This window comes from Podarcis cretensis, assembly GCF_951804945.1.
Source record: "Podarcis cretensis genome assembly, chromosome: 13".
Lineage (NCBI taxonomy): Eukaryota > Metazoa > Chordata > Lepidosauria > Squamata > Lacertidae > Podarcis > Podarcis cretensis.
The window spans coordinates 3,688,788-3,714,751 of NC_137182.1; the positions used below are offsets into that span (position 1 = coordinate 3,688,788).

At 43.3% G+C, this 25,964-nt stretch overlaps 1 protein-coding gene across 1 annotated transcript in view; it reads right to left on the reverse strand.

Moving 5' to 3' along the window:
- The window catches only part of PLEKHG4B (pleckstrin homology and RhoGEF domain containing G4B), a 67,574-nt gene extending 54,957 nt beyond the window's left edge, over nt 1-12,617 (reverse strand). Inside the window, exon 1 of the mRNA XM_079950197.1 lies at nt 12,292-12,617. Coding sequence (XP_079806323.1) covers nt 12,292-12,348 — 57 coding nt within the window. The 5' untranslated portion in view covers nt 12,349-12,617. The remainder of the gene's footprint in view (nt 1-12,291) is intronic.
- Nucleotides 12,618-25,964: the final 13,347 nt, after the last annotated feature.

The window sequence follows — 25,964 nt, forward strand, 5'->3', positions numbered from 1 at the left end:
AAGCAAGGAAACCCCAATAAAACCTTGTAGCCCCTCAGTCTTAGTCTTTCTCCTCCCTCTCAGGAGGCTCCTAGCCTCTGCTGAGCTCCCCCCGCCCCAATCTCTGGCTTCTGCTGGTGCTGAAGGAAAGCAGGAGACCAGCACACCATCACATACTCCCATTCCTACACACACACACAAACACACAGTCAGGGCACTTTACACAAGAGAAGTTTGCTCTCCAACATGTTTCTAATAGTGTGTGTGTGTGTGTGTGTGTGTGTGTGTGTGTAGTTTTAACTCTATCAATGCTTTTTTTTATTATTGATCACCCCCCCCAATGCTTTTAGCTGTTTTTATTTTTATCTGCAAGTTTCCTTGAGTCCCTTGTCAAGGGAAAAGGCAGGGTATAACTTCCGCAGTACCTCAAGGACCACCTCTTTCCATATTAACCTACCTGGACCCTGAGATCATCCTCCGAGGCCCGTCTTCATGTGCCTCCTCCACAAGAGGTCCAGAGGGTGGCAACACCAGAAAGGGTCTTTTCTGTGGTGGCTCCCCATTTGTTGAATGCTCTCCCCAGGGAGGTGTGGCGGGCATCTTCATTATACACCTTTAGGCACCAGGCAAAAACATTCCCTTTTAACCAGGTCTTTGGTTGCTTGACATCCAATGTCCTTTTAAAATGTGTTGTGGAGGGGGAGGTTATTGGGTTGTCTTTGTTTTCTATTTTTATTATGTGTTTTCTGTTGTTTTTTTATTTTGTGAGTTTATTTTGTGAACTGCCCTGAGATCTATGGGTATAGGGTGACATACAATTTAAGTAAATATATAAAACCAAACAAAATCCTAAGGAAAAGTTTCCAGTTTCAATGTTGCAAGCAAAGGGCTACTTCAAACAAGAATATGTCATCAGGTCTCATCAATTTATGCATAGCATAATGAACAAGAGGTTAAGTCCCTGCCCTAAGGAGCTTACAATCTAAAATCCAACCTAATGGGAGACCAGTGGGGCATGGGAAGGAATACTGGAAGAAAGAGGAACAGGTGGAGAACGTGTATGTCTATCACTTGATGACTACAGTGCTGAGCCTTCACACAAGCCTGAGCAAAACCATGTTAGAAACTGAGATATGAAAGCTAGGAGCTAAATGGCACCCCTTAAACCTAGATTATGGACGCAACAGTTTTTTATAACAAGTATGCAAAGCTGAAAATGAATGAACTACAGTTAAAGTATTATGTTCATTTTTCACATGGTCACAATATTCTTAGGAGGGTCTCTTATCCAGTCTTCAGAGAGTGGCTGGAAGTGATGAGGCCTCTCCTCCCACTCTGCAGTTTTAATCTGTAATCTTAGGTGCAGTACTGCACCCAGAGCTCAGAAACTGCTCGCACTGATGAAATTCCATGTCGCAAAATGCGCCTAGAACAATGGGAGTTTTGAACACTGTGTGCAAATGATCCCTCAAAGATGAAATATCTGGATTGCTTGGCAAGCTGGCAAGTGTGGCTTTTCCAATGGCAGGAGTTTGGCAGACAGTAATCAAATACTGAGTAAATCAAATGACATACACAAATGTGTGAACCACAACTTAGCCTTTTCAATGATTAACCAAATGATTTGGCACAATTGCTTAGATATGTAGTGCTTAAAACATTGCTTGCTAACTTTGTTTTTCATTGATATAAACTATGCACCATTTCAGATTAGGTGGGAAAGACGACGGAACAAAAACATACCGGGGTTAAGTGGAAATAACCGAAAAGCTTGGCCGCCTCCAAGGCTTTACTTTCCTGCTCCACATAAAAGAGGGGCCTAAGATTTTAGCACTGCAGCTGTGCAGGCTCTTCTTCCCACCTTTCCCCAGAATACATTGTTTTGGTGATAGAAACTTCCTGGTACCAAAGCATTCCAGAGACGGAGAGCTCACCGCTGGCCGGTATCCCAGTGATTTATTTGTGATTAACTAAGCCCTTCTTAGTGTCCTCCCTTCTGCGGGCAGGCCAATGGTACAAGTCTAAAATTAACCAGTTTCAGAGCCCCAGAGAGAGAAAAAAGTTTTTTTTTTAAGTTTCCCAACATTTCCTTGCTGGATCACATGAAAGGTCCATTGAGTCCAGCACTGTGTACCCACCAAACGGAGATTATAGAATCAACAGGAAAACTTCTGATTTCAACAGGTTTTGAGCCAGGGCTGTCTACAGCACAGAGCAGATTCTAATGCACTTGTCACTATGAGAGATATGCTGTTTTGTTTCACGAATTAAGCCACTTATGGGTGTGGAAGTCTCACACAGAGGAGATGAAGTTGGCTTGTGTGCAACCTGCTTTGCACCTAGCATTTGGCCCTCAGATACACCATCTCTGAACATGGGAGATTCCATCAAACTGTTACAGCTATCATTTTACAACATCATCAAAGTTAATGGTAACTAAAGGTAAAAGGTAAAGGTACCCCTGTCCATACGGGCCAGTCTTGACAGACTCTGGGGTTGTGCGCCCATCTCACTTAAGAGGCCAGGGGCCAGCGCTGTCCGGAGACACTTCCGGGTCACGTGGCCAGCGTGACATCGCTGCTCTGGCGAGCCAGAGCCGCACACGGAAACGCCGTTTACCTTCCCGCTGGTAAGCGGTCCCTATTTATCTACTTGCACCCGGAGGTGCTTTCGAACTGCTAGGTTGGCAGGCGCTGGGACCGAGCAGCGGGAGCGCACCCCGCCGCAGGGATTCGAACCGCCGACCTTTCGATCGGCAAGCCCTAGGCGCTGAGGCTTTAACCCACAGCGCCACCTGCGTCCCATTAATGGTAACTACCCCCCCCCCAATGCCCAACTTGGGGTAGTGAATTACCTAATGATTCAAAAATGAATCGTGTGGACCTTGTAGGAGTATCTCCTTCTTCAACATTAACTCTCCCAACACAGATATTTTAATTATTGCAGGCTCAGGCAGTCTGAGGACAGCACAGTCAACTGGGACCTTGGCAGAAATGGTATTGGGTAGGTGAAGGGGGGGGGGGTCTCCCATAAGGGGCTTGAGGGGAGGATTGGCCCTGGCACGCCCCAAGCTCGGGCTGGGTCTCTGCCTGGCTGGAATCCTCTCCCCAGTCTCCCAGTGAGAGCTTGCCAGCTTGGCTAGCACCACAACAGGGGTCAGCACTGGCCAGTTCCCTCAGAATGGGTTTACTGGGGTGCAGCCTCATTGAATCCCATTCCACCAGTATGGGGAGAGTGGAATGATGAACTGATCCTACCCCAAATCCTCCATATAATATAATAATAAAGATTTGGCCTGATTTCATCCCAACACCCAGTGTCCTGTTGCGGTCACTTGCTTCTTTTGGGGGATTAAGAATGTGCCTGCCTGGGCAAGTTCCCTTACTGTTTCCCTCTTCCAACACCTTGCCCAAGCCTTTGAGCGCTTTGCTGGAGCAAGCCTTTCTCATTTAGAATAATCTTGGTTTCACGTAAAGCTTTTAGGGGAACTTATGACTGTAATTTTCATTGCTTGCAAGGCCTGCAGTCCCCCTTACAATCTTTTAAGGGTTTGCAGCTATGAAACAAAGGCAGCAGGGAAATAAAAGGACCAAGGTCAGCAAAAGTCAAATGCACAGGTGAGGGACTTTTCCAGACTGCCATTTTGTTGCACGAACATGAAATTGTTCCTAGGCTATTGCAAAGTGAGATCCAAATATCTGGTGAAGTTATCGAAGAGAATAACTGACAAAGGGAACCCGAATTTCCCTCAAGTACTCCAAATGCAGTATTTCGTTGCTGGGGTAATTGAATTTCAGCGTGCTTGTGGCAACAGTGTTATGTGATACACCATCTCTGAACATGGGAGAGTCCATCAGGGATAATTATAAGCATGTATTGATTGATCCCATTAGATGGCAGATGAGCACCCAGTGCTGTAACACGGCTGATGCTGGACACGCAGATCAGTTTGGATGCGTGACTAATGTATAAGCTTTCAAAGAAAAAACAGGACTCAAGTTAATACAGCGGTACCTCACAAGACAAAATTAATTCGTTCCGCGAGTTTTTTCGTCTTGCGATTTTTTCGTCTTGCGAAGCACGGACTTTGGAAAAGCTTCAAAAATCACCAAAGTCTTCAAAAACCTCAAAAAAGGCTACCACACCGCGTGCTATGAGTTGCTCCTCAAAGTGAATGCACGGTTTTAAGAAAAAGGAAACAAACTTGCAAGGCAAAGGAAACAAACTTGCAAGACGTTTCCGTCTTGCGAAGCAAGCCCATAGGGAAATCCGTCTTGTGAAGCAACTCAAAAAACGAAAAACTCTTTCGTTTTGTGAGTTTTTCATCTTTCAAGGCATTCGTCTTGCGAGGTAGCACTGTAAATGTCATCCATATCATCAGAAGTAACACACAATCTCTCCCCTGATTTAAACTGTGTCTGTGTGTTTTTTAGCAATATCTTAAACTCAAATGCAGTAGTGCCTGTGAACAAACAAGTAGTACAAAACATGGAAGTAGGCACTTCTTCAGGGAACTGGCCCTAGACCATTTGCGGAGGGGTGGGGAGTCTGTGACCCACCCAATGTTGTTGGACGAGAACTCCCATCAGTCACAGCAAGCAAACACAGCCAATGGTCAGGGGTGATGTGCATTATATAATACAACAATATCTTGAGGGCCACAGGTTCATCACCCCCTTTTAGGGAATGAAAGGTTAGAAGCAGCACTTTGAATTGTGCAGAGAAACAAACAGAAAGCCAATTAAGCTCTTTCAGCATAGGGTTAAAATGAGCCTGTTAACCCCTTTCAACAGCTTGACTACTGTGTTCTCTATAAGTTAACGTTTCTTTTAAAAAACTAACAACAATTTTGAAAGGCACACCAACCCTATATATCACACTTTACAGTAATCAAGCTTGTACAGTGGTACCTCAGGATGCAAGACGCGACAGCGCATGTCGTGTTTCGCCACTTCCACACATGCACGTGACGTCATTTTGAGCGTCTGCTCATGCGCAGGCGGCGAAACCCAGAAGTAACATGCTCCGTTACTTCCTGGTCACCACGGGGCGCAACCCGAAAATATTTAAGCTGAAGCGTATTCATCCCAAGGTATGACTATATGTTACTAAATCATGGAAAACTGGGGTCCCATAGTTCCTTCTCTGGGTCAGGATGCTACTGATGGGGTTGTCATCTGTGCAGCAAAGATATCATACCCCAGATCTCTAGACACCTTCTCCCAACGACTTCATTAGGATGTTTAAACATATTTTTGGACACAGCAGATCATGTGAGAGCACCATAGTATAAATACCAAGGCACTTGATAGATAGGAGTGGAACCACTGGAAGAGAGCTTTTCACTCCACTTCACATCCCAGCTGGTGATCTAACACAGGCTCAGACTCTCTTGTCCACTCATACAATGACACTGTCCAGTCCAGACTTGTTAACAACTATCTCATAAAAGTTGTAAGTTTGGATTTCTAGCCAATTTATAAAATCAGAAGGTGAAAAGGTTACTTGCTGTCTCATTCTGACTCAGTCACAGATTACTCTGTACAGGGGGAAATGGAGCACTTGCTGAGTCAATTTATAAATATTCTGGCTGAATCCTTGCACTTGATCTTGTTTGGGGCTTCAGATAAGGGGTTTAGCACTCGGTTCCCTTCTGTTGGATTCCAATATCACTAAAGCTTCTCTTAGTACAATTATATTGCAGTGGTGATGGTACCAGGACACACTTTCCAGAGAAGTAACTCACATTCTTCACCTTCTGACTGCTCATAGGTCCCTCCCCCCATCCCATAATCAAGCCTTGTAGCCTAGACATGAGCACAAAGAACTTTCATGACCTTCAGATTACTCACATCCCCTATAAACTATAGAGCAATAGAGCAGTGTTGGTAGCAGAGAGATAAAGATCACCCACTTTCCCCTACTCACAAACAAACCAGCACATCTGACCAAGTCAAAACACTGAAAATAGTGAGGGCAGCACAGCAGTTTAGACATATTTTCAAAATAAAAAATGGGAAAGATCCTGATTTCACATTTCTATTTACATTATTTAGACTTTCTAACATATATGCACCACAGTGTCACAACCTTATCAAAATTTTCACACTGTTGCACATAATGAAAAACCGTGACCAGTTTCCCTTATACTCTTCCTAACCCTATTTCAGCGGCATGGCAACAGACTTTCGCAAAGCATGGAAAGCATGGAAAGCTGCAGGGGCCGGGAGCTCCCGTCACACCCACTGACACAACACCGAATCTCACCCAGGGTCTTGCAAACAGCACAAGGAATGGCTCAGGAAATAAACACCAGAAGTTTCTTAATGCTGTTGTGCTTGTGGCCGTCTATTTATTAACTTTCTGGAGGTAAGCTTATGATTTCCAGGAGGATCCCCCAAAGTAACAAAAAAAGCTCTCAGGCTTTGATTAAAAATTCCTTTATTGTCCACAAGGTTCTTTATGGTTTAGATAAGTCTAAACAAACAGAAGCTTTTGGCATCTGCAAAATCATTTTGCTCTCCAGAGATAAAGCCCACATCCTCTTTGGAAATCCCCATGCAAGTTTGAACAGTTTTTCTCCAAGGGAAAGACAGCAGTTTTCGAAAGTGTGCACGGAAACTGAACAAGCTCCCCAAGCATGACAGCAGTGCACATCCCTGAACAGATTTTGCCCTACAATGGGAATTTCAAATTATTTACTTAGGTGAACGCCAAAAGAATTTTGTTTCCAGTCAGGATCTGCCTGTTTTAGCTCACATCCTAGAGGTCAAACTTCACTAACCACTTGATGTGTTACATCATATGTAAGAACGTGAGAAAAGTCTGCAGGATCAGGCCAAGGGCCCATCAAGAACCCCATTCCCATGGTGGCCCACCAGATGCCCACGCAAAACCCACAAGCAGCGCTCTCCCCACTTGGTATTCAGAGGCGCACTGCTTCTGGGGAGAGGGCACAGCCATCATGGCTAGCCGCTATTGGTAGCCTTCATCGCCATTAATTGGTCTAATCCTTTTTTAAAGACATCCACCACTACCTCTTGCAGGAGTGAATTCCATATATAAACTATGCACGGTGTGAAGAAGTTCTTCCTTTTGTCTTCCAATGTTCAGCTTCACTGGATGCCCACTGGAGTTCTTGTGTCATGGGAGAGGGAGAAAAGCTTTTTACTACAGTGGTATCTTGGGTTACAGACGCTTCAGATTAGACTCCGCTAACCCAAAAATAGTACCTCGGGTTAAGAACTTTGTTCAGGGTGAGAACACAAATCACGCGGTGGAAGCGGGAGGCCCCATTAGCTAAACTGGTGCTTCATGTTAAGAACAGTTTCACGTTAAGAACGGACCTCCAGAATGAATTAAGTTCTTAACCTGAGGTACCACTGCATTCGCCTTCTCCACACTTTGCAAAAATGTATACGCCTCTATTTCCCACCAGGCTTTTAGTATTTTTAAAAGTTTAAAGCTGCAGCAGCAACTATTATTAGCAATTTAGAGTACCTTTCTCAGGGCATTTTTATACAGTGGTACCTTGAATTACAGACGCTTCAGGTTACAGACGCCGCTAACCCAGAAATAGTACCTCAGGTTAAGAACTTTGCTTCAGGATGAGAACAGAAATTGCGTAGCAGTGGCGCGGCAGCAGCGGGAGGCCCCATTAGCTAAAGTGGTACCTCAGGTTAGGAATAGTTTCAGGTTAAGAACTGACCTCCAGAACGAATTAAGTTCTTAACCCAAGGTATCACTGTATTCTGAATGGGGGTTTAGTTTATATTTTACCTTCTGTTTAAATTGGAGGTTTGTTGTCAGTGTTGATTAATGTATTTTTAAAAACTGGCCTTTGCAGGGCTATATGCCACATTTTAATTGTGTTGTTAGGCAACAGATTCATTTAATAAATAATAATAGCAGCAGCAGCAGTAGCAAAAGAGCAAACAGTCCTCAGGAGACTGAGCTCAGCACCCAGGGACTACGGCAGCAGCTATCCAAACAAGTAAAAGGTTTTCTGGACTGTTGTAGGAGGGACAAGATGAGAATTCCTGAAAGCAGCAGAGACATTCCAATATTTTCTTTTTACCTGTGCTCCCCTGCCCCCATTGAAGCATTTTATTCTGTAAAAGATTCTTCACAATTAGGGATTTAGTAGTGAAAACTGGAACACTTTTGAAAGTGTTACTGATTAATGAAAAGTTGTCCAAATTTACCTGGAACACCTTTACAAAAGAATAAAAAAGTCAAGAGTAGCAACAATAAGGTGGGAGGGGATTAGTTTAAAAATAGTGATGAGAAGGGGGCTGTGCATTTGGTATGGCGCAAACAAGGGGGGAGAGCTATATGAAGGAGCAAGTTTGGCAAAGGCAGAGCTTTTGCACTTTCAGCCGTGTGTGACCTGACGCAGCTGCAACAGAAATGCTGAAATACAATTCATGGGCATGCAAACAAAGCAAAGGCCTTGCTAGAGAAGTATTATAGAAGTGTCATGCTGCTAAGAGGTAATAAAAGAGAGGGATACCATAAGACAAGTTTCTGGTTTTAAAGGAAATGCCTGGACAGTCTTAACATTTCTTTCGTGATCATTAGGAATCCTATCAGCTTAAAAGTAAGGCTGAGTGGGCAAGACTGCAGAACGTGCTTCTACCTGTCTCACCTGTGCTATCAAGGACTTCCCTGATCCTTAGCAATTGATCCTAACAGCTGTTGAGACATCTGAGAGGACATGCCACTTCATCACTAAAATGAACAACCCTCCCACAAAGTAGTGGGGGAGGGCCTACCTCTCATCCTGCAACTTGTACAGTCACATCGTCCTGATATAAATCCTCCAGCTGAAATAACTAAAGTTCACTGTTAAGTAGGGGAGGTGTCCTAAAATGAGAAATTTCAGAAGTGTTGTCATTTGTGAGTATTTTTATGCCTCAGATGTCTTAGTCTCCCCTTTCATGTGTTTACCACTGCAAATACTTATGTAGCCGCAGTTCTGAAGCAACTCTTTCTCTTAGTTCTAAGGGTATCGGAACTCACACATCCAAAACAACACTCTAACCACTACAACACAAAACACAAAACATAAGATGCTATTTAAAATTTCACAGCACAACTTTTTAACGGCCCCATTAACTGTGGTGCTGCAAAACGTGGGGTTTTCGCTGCAAAACAACTGTAACAGTTGGGCACAGGTTTGGAGAGGATCCCAAATTTGGGGGCTTGTGGTTAATTTTCCTCTTTTTAACCTCTTTCCCAACAGTTAGGGTTGGATACTAAAGGTACAGCCAACATTGTTTGCAAAGGCCACCTTGACCTTCAAAGGAGACAGATGTAGGATGCTCACCTATGTAAAAATAAAGGTAGCCCATTGGCACCAGCTTTATAGCTCAACGCCTGTTAATATGAGGACTACTGGTAGGTTATCACATAAATACAGAAATTCTTGTCTTGTATTGCCCCCAAAGCATGACCTACAATAGAAACAGATTTACTCCCAGCCCTGAAGGCTTTAAGGGATTTTAAGTCATTTTAGTCCCAGCACACCTTTCTTGCAACTTCTTTTGACTGATGAATTTCACTTTAAAGGAAAATACTTCAAAAACAAAATAAAGGCTAAACAGGCAGCTGTTTTTAGACAATGAGCTACTGTAGGGGTATTATTGATCTCTGGAAGGTGAGCAAATAATGCTTTGGTTGAAGGCATGCTTTTAAAGGAGGTCTCAAAATATTGTTTCATTGAAATGGTTTACAGCAGCAAAGAACTCTGAGAGCACAAGAATTTGCTGACTCTATACCAAATGCTCTTCCAGCACTGTTCAAAGGAGAACACAAGTTTGCCTTAGGTTGCAGCATGGTTGAAGTTATGCAGGCGTGGACACCTGACCAATACCCCAACTGTGAACGCCAATTTCTTTATTCAGTCACTTGCAAGGGGATTATTACCTTCAAAGAAATGTGAGTGAGCCTTACAGACAGACAATGCCTCTTTTATTATATGTACCCTGTGACTGTATAAGTGAATGCAGTGTAAGTTCCTGTACTAGGGATGAGGAACAATATCTAGCAAGCCATGCTTTAAGTAGGAATTGTCAGCACTGCAAAGCTGCAGACTGGCAGCCATTCCCGGGGGGATGCTACACATCAGCTGTATGCCATGCATTTTGCTTCTATTTCTGATCTGCAATCTGCAATGTGGCAAGACATGGCAGTGCAGATTAGTGTGAAGTGATTGCTGTTAGCCAACCTCTCTCAGCTAATGGGCACACTTAAAACTTTGTAGAAATGCTGTGGGCACAGGGCACCAGTTTAAAAATGGCTGCAGTGGGAGCACGGCACACGATGAAAAGTTCTGGCACATCTAAAATAGAGACAGGCCCACAAAACAGTCCAGGCATGCTCCCCATCAAAGATAGCTCAAGGGACTAAACCTTAATTATTAAAATGCCAGCAAGAATAAAGAGGCATTGCTTTAGGGGATTTTACTAAAGGTAAAATAAAGAAGGATTGCCTCCATATTCCACTGTCAGCATCAGGAGATCCTTTCTGAGGCAAGCATTCCACGTTCTGCCCGGACACTCAGGTCCAGTGCCGAGGGCCTTCTGACGGTTCCGTCGCTGCGAGAAGCCAAGTTACAGGGAACCAGGCAGAGGGCCTTCTCGGTAGTGGCACCTGCCCTGTGGAACACCCTTCCACCAGATGTCAAAAGAGAAAAATAACTACCAAACTTTTAGAAGACATCTAAGGAAGCCCTCTTTAGGGAAACTTTTAATGTTTAATAGGTTACTGAATTTTAGTGTTTTGTTGGAAGCTGCCCAGAGTGGCTGGGGAAACCTGGCCAGATGGTATAAATAATAAATTATTATTATTATTATTATTATTATTATTATTACTATTACTATAGCCAAGGCACCCCCATCATGAAGGTCTTCTCCCTCACAGTCTCATTTCATCATGCAGGGAGGGGGGAACCTAGAGAAGCACCTCCAGTGGAAATATCAAGGTCTTGGGCAAGCCCTAAGGTGCTAAAGGTTAATAGCAACACTGAATTGGAATCCAGAAAAGGAATGGAAGCCAGAGCAGATGACAAATCACTGCTGTGATGTGCAGAGATTAGGAAAAGCCACTCTGTGAATGCCCAGAGGTGCTGTTACTTATGACTTCATATCAATTTCTTAAATGATCCACCATGGCCAACAAGGGGAAAGATGGTGACAAACAGATATGGCTACTGGAGGAGTCAGATTACCAGATCAAGACCTACAGAAACTGCAAAAAAAAAAAAAAAACACACACACACAACTGTTTTCCTGCCTACATCAATGCATTCCCTCCCCACCCCCACTTTCAGAATTAATCTAAGCAGCCTTAGGCAATAGCCATGAAAGCCTGGGCTCCCAGTAGGCTGAATTCTATGCCCAACATGACAACGTCCAGAGAGGGGCAGTTCAGTCACAAAAACACAGAACACACAATTCGCTGCATCAGACAGCAGGCACTGCAGTTTGTGTTGCAGTGCTAAATCTTTTAAAGTCGGAATCCTAGCACATAGTTTTTTAAAAATACATAATGTGTGCTTCCTAAAACAAAATCTTCTCTATTTCACAGCTTGTCCTGTTTCAAAATATCTGATGCATTAATATCACAGATATCTTAATCTAAAAGTGTTCAAAATGTTGCCATCAGCTGTAACTTGAAAGCAATCAATACAAGAACAAAGAACAAAAGGCACCCAAAGAAAAATCTCTCATTTCAAATATTTCGAAAAAGTGGAATAAAATACAAGACCAAGATCTTCTTAACAACTTGTAGAAGATTACAAAGGCATTTCTGTGATTTTGCTGTCCACCTCATTGTAGAATTGTCTCAGTGAACTAATTCCTATTGCAAGCAAAGCAGACATTCTGACATAAAAGCTGCTGCCTGTATTTTCAAAAGAACAAATTCTGTGTCTTACACAAAAAGAAATAAAGCAGATTATTTTGCCCAAGAACAAAAGGAAGAATCCTATTCAGCAACCATCATGTTTGCAGGCAAGAAACCAGAAAAACTTCCTGAAATTTCAACAGGTTTTCTCTAATTTAGTGAGGGCAATAACTCATTACCAAAACAGGAGCCCTCTTTATTTAGCAAAGTAGATTTGTTTTATTTGAACACAACATACAAACTATAAATGGTGCTAAAAATGCCCCCATGAAACATTTTTAATTAAATTTACAAATAATTACTAATAAAACTATTCTTGGATACAGCTCATTTTTTTAAAAAATACAAAAAAGGATTTCTGTTATCTTGTGAGTTTGGGTTTTTTTTCCATTGCATTCGACGTACCTTTATGCTCAGATAATTATCACTTCTTGTCTTTGGAGCTGCTGCCTGGTGATTCATAATGACACCCCCTCTCTTTGGATTTCAATACAAAAAGGTAGTCCATAAAATCAACAGTGTCAAGACAATGAAGACTGTAACTCAAGCCCATGCCCTTCTAATAATTTCACTTGACGGGTCTGCCAGATTCCTGTCACCCTCTTTTGCATGTGAATTTTACATACTCCCTAAATGTTCTCAGGGAGCCTCCTGCGCTGCCAGTTGCACACATCCAGACCGTGAGAACAGACTGGAGAGTTCACTTCCAAGCAGCCCGGACTGCTCTCCCATTGCTTTAGTGTGCAGACTGATGTAACTTCCTCTGTCCAAGGGGGGAGCGAGAGGGACGTCCGAGGCGAGAACAAAGCAGCTCGGAGTCGGGGGATCACCTCCACTTCTCACTTGACAGGCAAAACATCGGATCCAAACCCAGCTAGAAGCTGAAAGTTGCAAAACTCCCCCCCCCCCCTTATGGGGAGAGGAGATTCCCACGATATTTAGTGGTCTAGCACAACATACAACGTGACAATTTGATTTGCCATGTATACTGACTTGTCCAAATCATCAAGGTTTTTTAAAAAAAACACATTCAAAGTTCTGCTTGCTTGCTTGTTTTATTTCTTTATTTTGTATACTGTATTGCCCTTCAGCCATAGATCTCAGGGCAGTCCACAACATAAAAATACAATCTAAAAATAAAAACAACAACAACAACAACAACAAGCCTCCCCCCACCGCCTCCCACATACACATTGAAAAGGGTTGTTTTTGTGGGCGCTGTATTAGTATGTATGTCACTGAAATAAACAAAATAAATAAAAATCACCCAGAGAAGGGACTATAAGGAAGTCAGATTATACTGTTAATAAGAGTTCTATCTCAAAATACAAATGGAACTTATTTTCCTTCTAAATATGTAGTGGATAGCACTTTCAGTTTTTCCCACCATGAAGATTATTTCAGGGTAAAACTAAAAATACAGTGGTACCTTCACTTCAGGTTACAGACTCCGCTAACCCAGAAATAGTACCTTGGGTTAAGAACTTTGCCTCAGGATGAGAACAGAAATTGTGCTCCGCTGGCAGCAGGAGGCCCCATTAGCTAAAGTGGTGCTTCAGGTTAAGAACAGTTTCAGGCTAAGAACGGACTTCCAGAACGAATTAAGTTCTTGACCCGAGGTACCACTGTAATAGCTCAGTCCAGTTACAGCCACAAACACAAAATTGATGATCACAGAAGTGCATCTCCACTTGCATCCAAGTCAGTTCAACAAGTCCTGATGAAATCTGAAAGAGCACAATTACTAAGAAATTGGACCTCAAATCCAAAATCCCCAACGAAATGTTGCCTCTGCCACGAGCTCATGAGGTGGCATTATGCAAACCATAGCCAGAGGGGGAGGGGGAAGCTACCCCCCACCCAAATCAAGTAAATAAATAAATAAATAAACAAACAAACAAACAAACAAACAAACATAACAAAAAGTAGAAATTTGGGGAGGGTCCTTATTTCTTTTCTTCCTCCATACCACTTTGCAACCATTTCTTTATGTCACAAAAAGTTGAATGTTATCACAAAACTGGCAAGAGTAGATGTTATCATGTAACTCCACTACACACCATTAGAACAGATCATGTCTTTGCCTGTGGTCATTGGCAAAGTAATCAAGACTGCAAAACATGGTCGCTTGCCTCCTGCCAACCTTTCACGGGTGACATAAGAGTGCCCAACCAATTTAGCAATCAGGATCCTGAAGCTGAACTGCCCTCACCCCTCATTAAGACATTTCCAAAGGCTCTTCCCCACCTGCTACAAATAGAATTTATATATTTTAGAAATGCATACCCTGGCACAATTAAGGACAGCAAAAAAAAAAAAAGTATCTTAAATCTCACAATGGATTTTGCAACTTAATACGCCTTATTCAAGAGTATCAGGTTATTTATTCATTATTATCTGACAGATTTTGTTACATTTATATCCCACCTTTCTTCATTAGCGCTCAACGCTAATGAGCTCAACGCTAACTCTGTGATACACCGAGTTCCCAAAATGTTTCCCACCCTGGGGAAGGAAGTGCAATAACCTGAAGAACTGAAGCTGAAGAACATAGGCAACATTTTAAGAGCATTCCTCAAATCTTCTCAAATAGTAAAATGGCACAAACTATTTTATGAGGAACAGTGCTCAGAACCTCAGAACTATCTCTAGTACATAAGAACCATTAGACCTTTTACAGCTCAATACAGATCTGACAGACTTTCTATTATTATTATTATTATTATTATTATTATTATTATTATCATCATTATTACTACTACTACTACTACTACCACCAGGGCTTTTTTTTCAGCCAGAACTCAACAGAACTGGGTCTGACACCTTTCAGGTGGTCGCCATCGCCATTATAAGAGAACAAGGGAGGGTGAGTTCAGGGTGAGTTATGGCACCTCTTTTTCTAGCTAAACAGCACTGGTTATTATATTTATATTCCACCTTTTTCACTGACGGTGACTTTCTAAGAGACGCCTAGCCCTCAGGGGGGTAATAAATCTGATGTAGTTTCAGCTGAACCATCTATACAGTGGTGCCTCGCAAGACGAAATTAATTCGTTCCGCGGGTTTTTTCGTCTTGCGATTTTTTCGTCTTGCGAAGCACGGACTTTGGAAAAGCTTCAAAAATCACCAAAGTCTTCAAAAACCTCAAAAAAGGCTACCACACCGCGTGCTATGCGTTGCTCCTCGAAGTGAATGCACGGTTTTAAGAAAAAGGAAACAAACTTGAAAGACAAAGGAAACAAACTTGCAAGACGTTTCCGTCTTGCGAAGCAAGCCCATAGGGAAATCCGTCTTGCGAAGCAACTCAAAAAACGAAAAACTCTTTCGTTTTGCGAGTTTTTCGTCTTTCGAGGCATTCGTCTTGCGAGGTACCACTGTACTGCAAGTCAGACTCACAAAAATGTTACTGTTGGTGGATTTTTAGCTGGTAGATGGATAGTACTTAAAAAGTGCTCATCAGCGCCTCCTTGTCAACCTGAAGAGAAGTGACAAGTGGGGAGCCACAGGGTTCCCTGCTGGGCCTGGGCTTGTTCATTTGTATATACAGTAGCTTAGAAGGAGTGGAAAGGATGGTCATCAGATTTGCAGATGATACCAACTAGATGGGGTATTTCTATCTTACCAGCCAGAAACAAGACCTACAATTATTTTGATAAGATGGAAAACTGGCCCCAAACTAACAAAAATAATTACAATGGTGATAAATGTACAAGTTCTGCATTTAGGTAGGAAACATCAGATGCTCAAATACAGAGGAATGTTGAAGGAACAGGGTATGTTTAATAAATTATTATTATTATTATTATTATTATTATTATTATTATTTATATCCCGCCCACCCCAGCCAAAGCCAGGCTCAGAGCAGCTAACAACAATAAAAACAATAATCTGGAGAAGATTGCCCATCCTCAAATACCTGAAGAGCTGTCACACTGGACCAAATTAATTTTCTGTTCTCCAGAGCAAGCTTCCCTAACCTAGTGCCTTTTAGATGTTTTCGGCTACAACTCCCATCATCCCCACCAGTATGACCAGTGGTCAAGCATTAAGGGAGTGGTAGGAGAATGCACAAATGAACAAACAAGTAATAGTGACATTTCCTGAAGTCTTAATGCTTTTAAGAAGCCAAGCTTATGTTTTGGAGCTCTCAATTGTGTGAGGAAATATGTTGAGACACTTCTCAAGCTGCAGAAATATGTCTTTGACAGAGAAACCATCAATTAATTTGGGTGGCAATGAATAAAAACTAAAGCACACTGTGTGGTTTCAAAACATACTTCTGCAAACCAATCACTATTTTGCTAGGAATTAAAATCCAAGAAGTTTCTACTTAACTTCCAAATTTTGTGCAAAACATTGCAGCCTTCATGTTTACATGGATGAAAGTGGGGAAGAATTCTAATGTATTTTTGTTCCTGGTAGAACAATTCTGAGTATAAACCAGTTTGTCACCATCTAACATTCACAGACAATGAAATATAAAATTCTTGCTCTAAGCGTAACATCAAAAGCTTGATGTCCCAGTAATCCCGCACCAAGAATTTAGACCGTGAATATGTCTCCCTCTGTCATTAACGGTGGCAGGCACAAAGCTAACCTTCAGTTCACAGGTCACTTAGCATGGGCTTAGAACATGCCCTAGGTATAGACAGCTTCGGCTCCTGGCCATTTTGTTTACAAAGGACAAAATCTGGACACTGAATGGAAACACATGTTTTGCATTATGTGCTATTGTTGTGATATGGACCCCTACTGCAACTTTTCTCTGGCGTTTCAAAAGCAAAAACTGGAAACGTTAATCTAAAAAGTAAGCAATAATAACTTATAATGGGCTCAGCTCAAATTGTTTACAAATTTTACCTATTCTCCTACAGAAATAAAAAGTATTCACCATATCTAATTATTAATTTGAAAAGGGTATAAACAGTAGACATTTTATTAAAAGAGAAAGCGACGACTAAGAAAAACTTCTGAATCCGAAGAGTTCTATCCATGTGGGACGCAAAACCACTATCCTCTTCTTTTTTTAACCTTGCATGCTTGCTCAGAAACTGTGATGGGGGGAAAGTGGATTCTAGAAAACATTTCAACCACATTTCAATTGTGCTTAGAGCACCAGCACAACAATTTATTTAGTTAACAAAATTCATATACCGCTTGATTGTAATAAAACCACTAAGCAGCTTATAAAATAAAACATTAAAATTAAAAACAACTAAAAACAGGTATTTTAATCTGCCTGGAGTCCACAGGCAGTGAGTTCCAAAGCGTAGATGCCGCCACAGTAAAAGATTTATTTCTTACACATGCAGAGCAAGTATTATGTTGCACTAGTAACAGTGGCAGTTTTGCAGATCAAAGCAGTAGATGGTGTAAGACGATCCCACAAGTAAACTGGTCCCAAGTTGTCAAGGGCTGCATTTCCCCCGATGAACGAACCTGGACCTGTGGCCATCATCTGAGGCCCTTCTTGGCGTGCCTCTGAAGGGTGGCAACCCTTTTCTGCAGCGCTTCCCAGTTTATGGAATGCTCCCCCCGGAGAGGCTCACCTGTCTGTGCACCCGTCAATTGCCATAAGTTACAATGGCATGCAATGACCTGTTTTCACTTGCACGTTTTGAAATTAAACCCTGCAGTTTGTGCAGCACTTTGTTGCAGCCCTGCACGCAGCTCTTTACAAGCAGGTATGATGTCAGGAGTAGCGCACGTTAGCAGAACTTCGCCACAGCGGCCTGGCAGGGCAAATGGGGTGGTCCAATTAGGCCTGTGGGCCAAAGGCTGACCACTGACAGTGGGCCAAAGGCTGCTGACCACTGTCCAAAGTCAGAGGCAGCATGAGAGAGTTCTCAGTGGCCTCACTCCACTCCTCTCAGGTTAAAAGGCTCAAGGGGCCATGAATATTAGGCTCCAACAGTACAGCTACTCATTTTACAGGGCTTTGCTAGCCTGCAATCCCACCATATGGGGCCTTCAAGCAATGCACTAACCTGCACCGTTCTGAGCCCTTTCATTTCCCTTTGATCACTCTCCCCTCAGGCTCAAAGCAAAAGCAAGTACAATAAGCTCACCTGCCTCGTGTTTACTTTTAGTTACAGTTGGGGAGGCTCCAACAACTCCTCATTAACTTTGCTATAACATAGCCGAAGGGCTGGGTCCAGACACCGACTTTTTGAAAAGCAGCCACCTGCATCTTCATTGTAATATTCTTGCTGCCAGTGTTCACTTTTTAAAAAACAAGAAAAACCATTTGTTATCTGTTTTAACTATTATTTATTGTGGTTTCCTCACTCTTTTGGCAAGAGATGCCATGTACAAGAGAACATCGGAACGAAGTATACTAGCGTTTAAAACACTGAATTCTCAGTGCACTGGGGGGGGGGGGTGAGGGGGGGACTTTGCTTCCCAGCAGCACCCAAGAGAACAGAAAGCTGGAACCAAATCCACAAACAATGTGTTCATCTATATAGAAATGCAAGCTACCCTTGCCCCAAGAGACACACTGGATTGTTCCCACATTAAAGGCCATTTGGCGGTGCGATAAAGGGCTTGATTAGCATCCTTTGATCTTTTATCCCATTATGAATTTCCACTGAACAACTTAGGAAAACTGAAAAGAGACACACAAAAAGATTTTAATTTGCAACCATTTATTCTTTTATTCTTCTTTTTACTAATTATTTTAATGGGATTGCAGAAACCAAGAGCAGATAGACTAAGCAGATCTCAAAATATTTACCCAAAAAAGTATAATGCCGGGGCTTAAAACTATTGCAGAGACACACAGTGATATGAGTGAAAGGGGGCAGGGAAAAGCTCAGTGGCCAGAAATACAGAAAACTGAGTAATCACTCCTCTGTTGACAACTGATCTTTACAGAAGAGCTTGCTTATTTACCACAACAATCATGAATAGTGACAATGACTGGGTTATTGCAAATGGAGTGCCTTACAACGTTGAAATCCATCCCTGTGTAGAATAGCTGCAGGAATGAAATTGAATGCCCTGTTGCACATTTATTTATTATAACAAAAAATGTATAGGTCATCTTACAAGTAAAACTTACTCAAGCCAGCTCATGCAATAGGATATAAAAATCCAGTTCCAACAATAAGAAAACCTCCTGGTACAATAATGTTGGGGGATGAAACCACAGAGCCTAGGGCTTGCCGATCGGAAGGTCGGCAGTTCGAATCCCCTCGACGGGGTGAGCTCCCATTGCTCGGTCCCAGCTCCTGCCAACCTAGCAGTGCGAAAGCATGCCAAAAAGTGCAAGTAGATAAAGAGGTACTGCTCCAGCGGGAAGGTAAACAGCGTTTCTATGTGCTGCTCTGGTTTTGGTGTTCCACTGCACCAGAAGTGGCTTAGTGATGCTGGCCACATGACCCGGAAAAACTGTCTGTGGACAAATGCCGGCTCCCTCGGCCTGTGACGTGAGATGAGCACCGCAACCCCAGAGTCGTCTGTGACTGGACTTAACTGTCAGGGGTCCTTTACCTTTTTAAAAAAATAATAATGATGATGTCACATGATTAGACCGCCCAGCCCCCATTAAGGGGGTGGCTGCATTCTAAACTAGCAGATGTTTCCAAACAGTCCTTAAAGGCAGCCCTACAGAGAGCTCTTTGCAGTAGTCAAGCCAGGACGTGACATGAACATGGATTACTGGAATCAATGTTGACCTCTCCAGACAGGGCTGAAGCTGGTGAGATGCACTCTGGGTCACTGCCACCACCTGAGCTTCCCAAGTAAGTGCAAAATCCAGGAACACACTCCAGCTACACACTTGGGTTTTCCATGGAGAGTGCAACCCTATCTAAGGCTAGTTGCAAATCTCCTTCTGAAGCGGGTGATTGCCCCCCATGCTGCACTCAATAGTACTTCCATCTTGTGTGGATTTAACCTCAGCTTGTTTGCCCTCATTCTCCCCAGAACAGCCTTCAAGCTACAGTTCAGGACTTCTGCAGCCCCCTTGGATCAGAAGATGGAAATGAGAGGTAGAGCAGAACGCCTATGCCATACTGATGACACCACAGCCCAAACCTCTGGGTGACTTCTTCCTAGCAGTTTCATGGAGGCATTAAAAGACCATGGAGAACAAAACTGATCCCTGAGGTACCCCACAGTCCAACAGAGCAACAGTTCCCCAGCACCACTTGGGATGCTTCCCAGGAAGAACCAGAACGACAGTGCTTCCTCAACCCAACCTAGAAGGATATCCTAAAGCTCAAGATAACTTGAAAAAAGTTAAATTATACACCTGAGATAATGTGACAATAGTCCAGGGGTCAGCAAGCTTTTTCAGGCCTTGTCCCTCAGACCTTGTGGGGGGTCCGAACTATTTTTTGGCGGGGAGGGGAATGAATGAATTTGTATGCCCCACAAATAACCCAGAGATGCATTTTAAATAAAAGCACACATTCTACTCATGTAAAAACACGCTGATTTCTGGACCGTCCACGGGCCGGGTTTAGAAGGCAATTGGGCCAGATCCGGCCCCCAGGCCTTAGTTTGCCTACCCATGCAATAGACTGTATGTAAAATCACTTAATTCATTATTCTATAGCAGCAACTGGATGACAGATAAGAGACTTTGATTAAGTATACTAACACCACAGTGGTTTGCCAGTCAGGTCCATAGGGGTGTTTTTTGCCTGCTTGATTATATTAACTGCTAGACACACAAATTCTTGTGTGCCATAGCCAAGTCTTTAAAAATGGGGAATATGAAAGCATGGGACGGAAAAGCAGGAAAAATAAAAAAGGAACAATGTTCACGTATCCCTAAAAATAAATTAATGGCATTCTCAACATGTAATGGACACGTATGCAATTTAAAACATTAAACTTTCATCTAAAACATTTCTCATTCATTACACAAACAGGCTGGCAGGAACCTCAGCGCCCCCCCCCCCCCCCGCTTTGCATAATGGAATGCTGGCTTATTCATGGACCACAAACTATGGTTTGCTGCACCAACTGAAATGGACCTCTGTCTTGTCATTTGCATGTTGATTTTAAAAACTGAAGTGTAAGTCACAGAGAACTGGAGAAACTGTTTCCTTTTAGTTGCATTTTTTTTAAAAAAAAAAATCACCATGCAGCTTTACCTCTTGATCTAAGGTATGTTTTTGTTTCAGAAGTATGAAAGGCAATAAGGAAACACACACAAACCTGTACCTTTACAACTGCAATGCAAAATTTCTTTTTTCCTGAAACTTAATTGCATGGATGTTGTTTTTAAATCATGGGACTATTTCAAATAGATGCTATAAGGAAAACCCTCAGATAAACCACGGCTAGTACTACCAGCTGGAAAGAATATCTAAGCATTATAGAAATTTCTCATCTTAAAAAATTATTGCACAACATGCCAGATCCATTAGTTAGAAAGGTTTTATTTCTGCAGGGTCCTCTGTCAATTATTTGCCTCAATCCTAAAGTCTATTCTTTTGGCAGGCCATGTCTCTTCATACTGCACTTCATGGCTAGGAAGCATTAAGACGCAGGTGTCCTGTGAGTCAGATCAGAGGAAGGAAGTTACAGCCTAAAAGCAGGGGCTCAGTTAACCGTCTGGTCCAAAGAATAGCTGTAGCTATATACCTCCATTATTGGCTCTGCGCCTCAATAAGCTTCCTGCTCAAGCTTTGTCCTGAACATCTGGAGGAATAAAAGACATATTGCTATCTAGGACCACACCCGCCCTCTAGTTACCTGTCCCAAGAGCCTGGTACCAGCTCAAAGCATTGTTTGTCATGTTTTATATTTGCCAGCTTCTCTCCTGAATGTCTCTGGTGGGCTGCACTGAAGAAGAAATAATTCTAATCTCTTAAGGCTTCCTGTGGTCATCTGTGTCCACCAGCATGAAGTAGCAGGAAACGCAACTGAGGCGTCTGAAAAAGCTTGGACTGTCTTGGATTCTGTCTTTCATGGACACACAAAATACCTAAGGCCCCCTATTACAGGGAAGTATCTTATGCTAACATTAAGAGACATACAATTAGAAAACATCTACAGATAAGTTACCCACAACCAGTGATTTGGTAGAAATATAATAACATCATTTTTTCATAAAGTTTATATTAATGTAATTGATTTTGTTTATTGGAGGGAAGAAACTATGCATACATAGTTTTGTTTCCTAAGTGTCAGTCAAATAAAATGTCAAATCAAATCTCCAACAATTTCATAAAATCATAGAACTGTAGAGTTGGTAGGAAACCCAAAGGTCATCTAGCCCAACCCCCTCCAATGCAGGAAACTCAGCCAACGCATCCATGACAGTACATAATTTAGTACAGGATAACTTTTTTTACTCAAAATTTCTAGTAAATCCACATGGAACTAACTTTCTCCAACAACTATATTGTTTCTTTCCCCCTTTTTCATTTAGCTCTTTACAGTCCCCTCCAAAAAAAATATATATATATGTTTGGTTTTTATAGTTAATAATCAGAAACGGGCATTGTGTGAGATCAGAATTTTCAAACTTTTAAAGCTTTCAGCACACTCTCATAATGTAAAAAAATTCAGAATAATCTTGCAGAATTTAATAGATGCATGGTATTTAAATCTAGGCATGAGAAACTGTGCCCACAGAGTTATCCTACAAAGGTATTCTAGTGTACTATTTAAAAATAAAATAAAATAAGATAGGAATATACTTTGGAGATAGCTTGCATTCTTATGTTAATGCCTTTAGGAAATGGGCAGAGATTATTTCTTAATTTTCTTCCCAGCTGCAGCCAACAAGAACATTTGACAAACTAAAACATTTCCTGTAGTCGCTTCCAAATCTTTCCTTCCCTGGGACATCCGATACCACTGTTCTTTCCATGACACCCTGGCCCAGCAAGCATGGACATGCTCCACTCCTCGGTTGGCCTCTCCTCTCCAGAAGCAGTCTTTGCTCCACTATAGTAAGGAACATATCTTATGTTAAGGCTGCCATGCAGAAGCTGCAGGGAATGTTTCTGCAAGCCGTTTGCTCGACGTTTCAAGCCTCCTTACCCCAGTGCCAGCTTCCACCAGGAATGCATGGCACCTGCAAACAACTCTCACATGTTACGGATGCTCTAACCAGCTAAGCACATTTTTTCAGCACCACCTAAAACCAATAGCTCACTATGTGGTCATGCTCATGTTTTATTGTTTACTGCTGTGACTCTGGAAATTGCTTTACAATTGTTTAAATTCAAATGTATTGGTGGGCTTTGAAATTTCTGAATTTTGAAAACTTTTATTATGGTGTTGATTTAGTGTGGTTTTCTGCATTGGGGTAGACTAGAAAGTAGGTGCGCACACGTGCGCGCGCACACACACACGGCTGCACCCTTGCTCTCTCCACTTCCCAACCCCCCTGCCATTCACCTCATATTAACCCCTAGTTTCTCCTTCCTACCCCAAGGAGCTTCCAGGGATACTTCTGGTTGCATACTTAATTCGTTCTGGAGGTCTGTTCTTAACATGAAACTGTTCTTAACCTGAGGTACCACTTTAGCTAATGGGGCCTCCCGCTGCCATCGCGCCACTGCTGTGCAATTTCTATTCTTATCCTGAAGCAAAGTTTTTAACCCGAGGTACTATTTCTGGGTTAGCGGAGTCTGTAACCTGAAGCGCATGTAACCTGAAGCATATGTAACCCGAGGTACCACTGTACTAAGTTCGCTTTCCACTTTCACAACCCATTTCTAGAGCCAATTCTCTGTTCTGCAGCCACTGGTGGAGGAAGAGGGGTGCAGGGGGAGCGCACCGCCCCCAGCAGTATGATCCCGATGGGGTGCCATCGCAGCTGCCCCCGCCCATGCTGAGCACCATGCCCCTGCAGGCGGTGCACCATGCACCCGGGATATGCGCCATGCCCCTGGGACACGCGCCAGCCATGTCCCCGCCTGCTCTCCGCCCCCCGGTGCCAGAGCATGAAGCTTTGCCACTATCTGCAGCCAAGCTGGTGCCAAATCTACTGTACAGTCATACATCGCGTTGAATGTGCTTCAGGTTGAGCGCTTTCGGGTTGCGCTCTGTGGCAACCCGGAAGTAACGGAGTGCGTTACTTCTGGGTTTCGGCACTCGCGCATGCGCAAACACTCAAAATGACAGCAAAACGCAACCCGCGCATGTGCAGACGCGCCACCGCGTCTTACGTTCTATACAGGATGTGAACGGGGCTCCAGAACGGATCCCGTCCGCATCCCGAGGTACCACTGTATTGCTCTGCTTTCCTTTGGGCCACAGGAGTGAGGCCAAGCAGGGGTGGAGTGGGTCTTGTCGTCTGTGCAACTCAGGACCTCCATGCACACTGCCCAGGCTTGCACCCTGGGAAGTCACTTCACTGCTGCTAATACAGCAGTTTGACTTCACCCCTGGAGGCGGACTCCATTGCCTCTTGAGACAGACGGATGCCAACAACCCCCTCCAATTCTTCAAACCCTTTCAGGCCCCTGCTTTCATCTTCAACCTCATTCTCATGCCACCACTAATAATAATAATAATAATAATAATAATAATAATAATAATTTATTATTTATACCCCGCCCATCTGGCTGGGCCTCCCCAGCCACTCTGGGCGGCTTCCATAGAAACCAAAAATACAGTAAAATATCACACGTTAAAAACTTCCCTGAACAGGGCTGCCTTAAGATGTCTTCTGAATGTCAGGTAGTTGTTTATCGCTTTGACATCTGCTGGAAGGGCGTTCCACAGGGCGGGGGCCACTACCGAGAAGGCCCTCTGCCTGGTTCCCTGTAGCTTTGCTTCTCACAATGAGGGAACCGCCAGAAGGCCCTCGGCGCTGGACCTCAGCGTCCGGGCAGAATGATGGGGGTGGAGACGCTCCTTCAGGTATACTGGACCGAGGCCGTTTAGGGCTTTAAAGGTCAGCACCAACACTTTGAATTGTGCTCGGAAACATACTGGGAGCCAATGTAGGTCTTTCAAGACCGGTGTTATATGGTTTCGGCGGCCGCTCCCAGTCACCAGTCTAGCTGCCGCATTCTGGATTAGTTGTAGTTTCCGAGTCACCTTCAAAGGTAGCCCCACGTAGAGTGCATTGCAGTAGTCCAAGCGGGAGATAACCAGAGCATGCACCACTCTGGCGAGACAGTCCGCAGGCAGATAGGGTCTCAGCCTACGTACCAGATGGAGCTGGTAAACAGCTGCCCTGGACACAGATTTGACCTGTGCCTCCATGGACAGCTGTGAGTCCAAAATAACTCCCAGGCTGCGCACCTGGTCCTTCAGGGGCACAGTTACCCCATTCAGGACCAGGGAATCCTCCACACCTGCCTGCCTCCTGTCCCCCAAAAACAGCACTTCTGTCTTGTCAGGATTCAACCTCAATCTGTTAGCCGCCATCCATCCTCCAACCGCCTCCAGACACTCACACAGGACCTTCACCGCCTTCACTGGTTCTGCTTTAAAAGAGAGGTAGAGCTGGGTATCATCCGCATACTGATGAATACCCAGCCCAAACCTCCTGATGATCTCTCCCAGCGGCTGCATGTAAATGTTGAAAAGCATGGGGGAGAGGACAGAACCCTGAGGCACCCCACAAGTGAGAGCCCAGGGGTCTGAACACTCATCCCCCATCACCACTTTCTGAACACGGCCCAGGAGGAAGGAGCGGAACCACTGTATGACAGTGCCCCCAGCTCCCAGCCCCTCAAGACGGTCCAGAAATATATTGTTGTTATATATTTCTTTATACCTTTCCTTTTCCCCTGATAGGACTCAAGGCGGCTTTCTTCCCTATAAGTGCCCCTTCCCTTCTCACACCTATGCCATGCCCACTACTATTCTGCAACTTCTCTTCACTTCTGGTGCCCTTCCTGGCCCAGGTTCATGCAAATACAGTACTGCGATGGGCACTACTAATCCTGAAACGGGGGCTAGAAGAAGACAGCCTTCCATTTTTATGTCTAAAGATAGGACTATAGACTTGTTGACGTCATGGCCAACTCCTAAGTACTTCACGCTATGAGCATTTACAAATTAACTAACTTTGTCCTGAAACGCGCATAATCATTACATAAGGGGGTAAATAATTCTAAATGAAAAAATCCTGAGCTTACACACAGCTTACA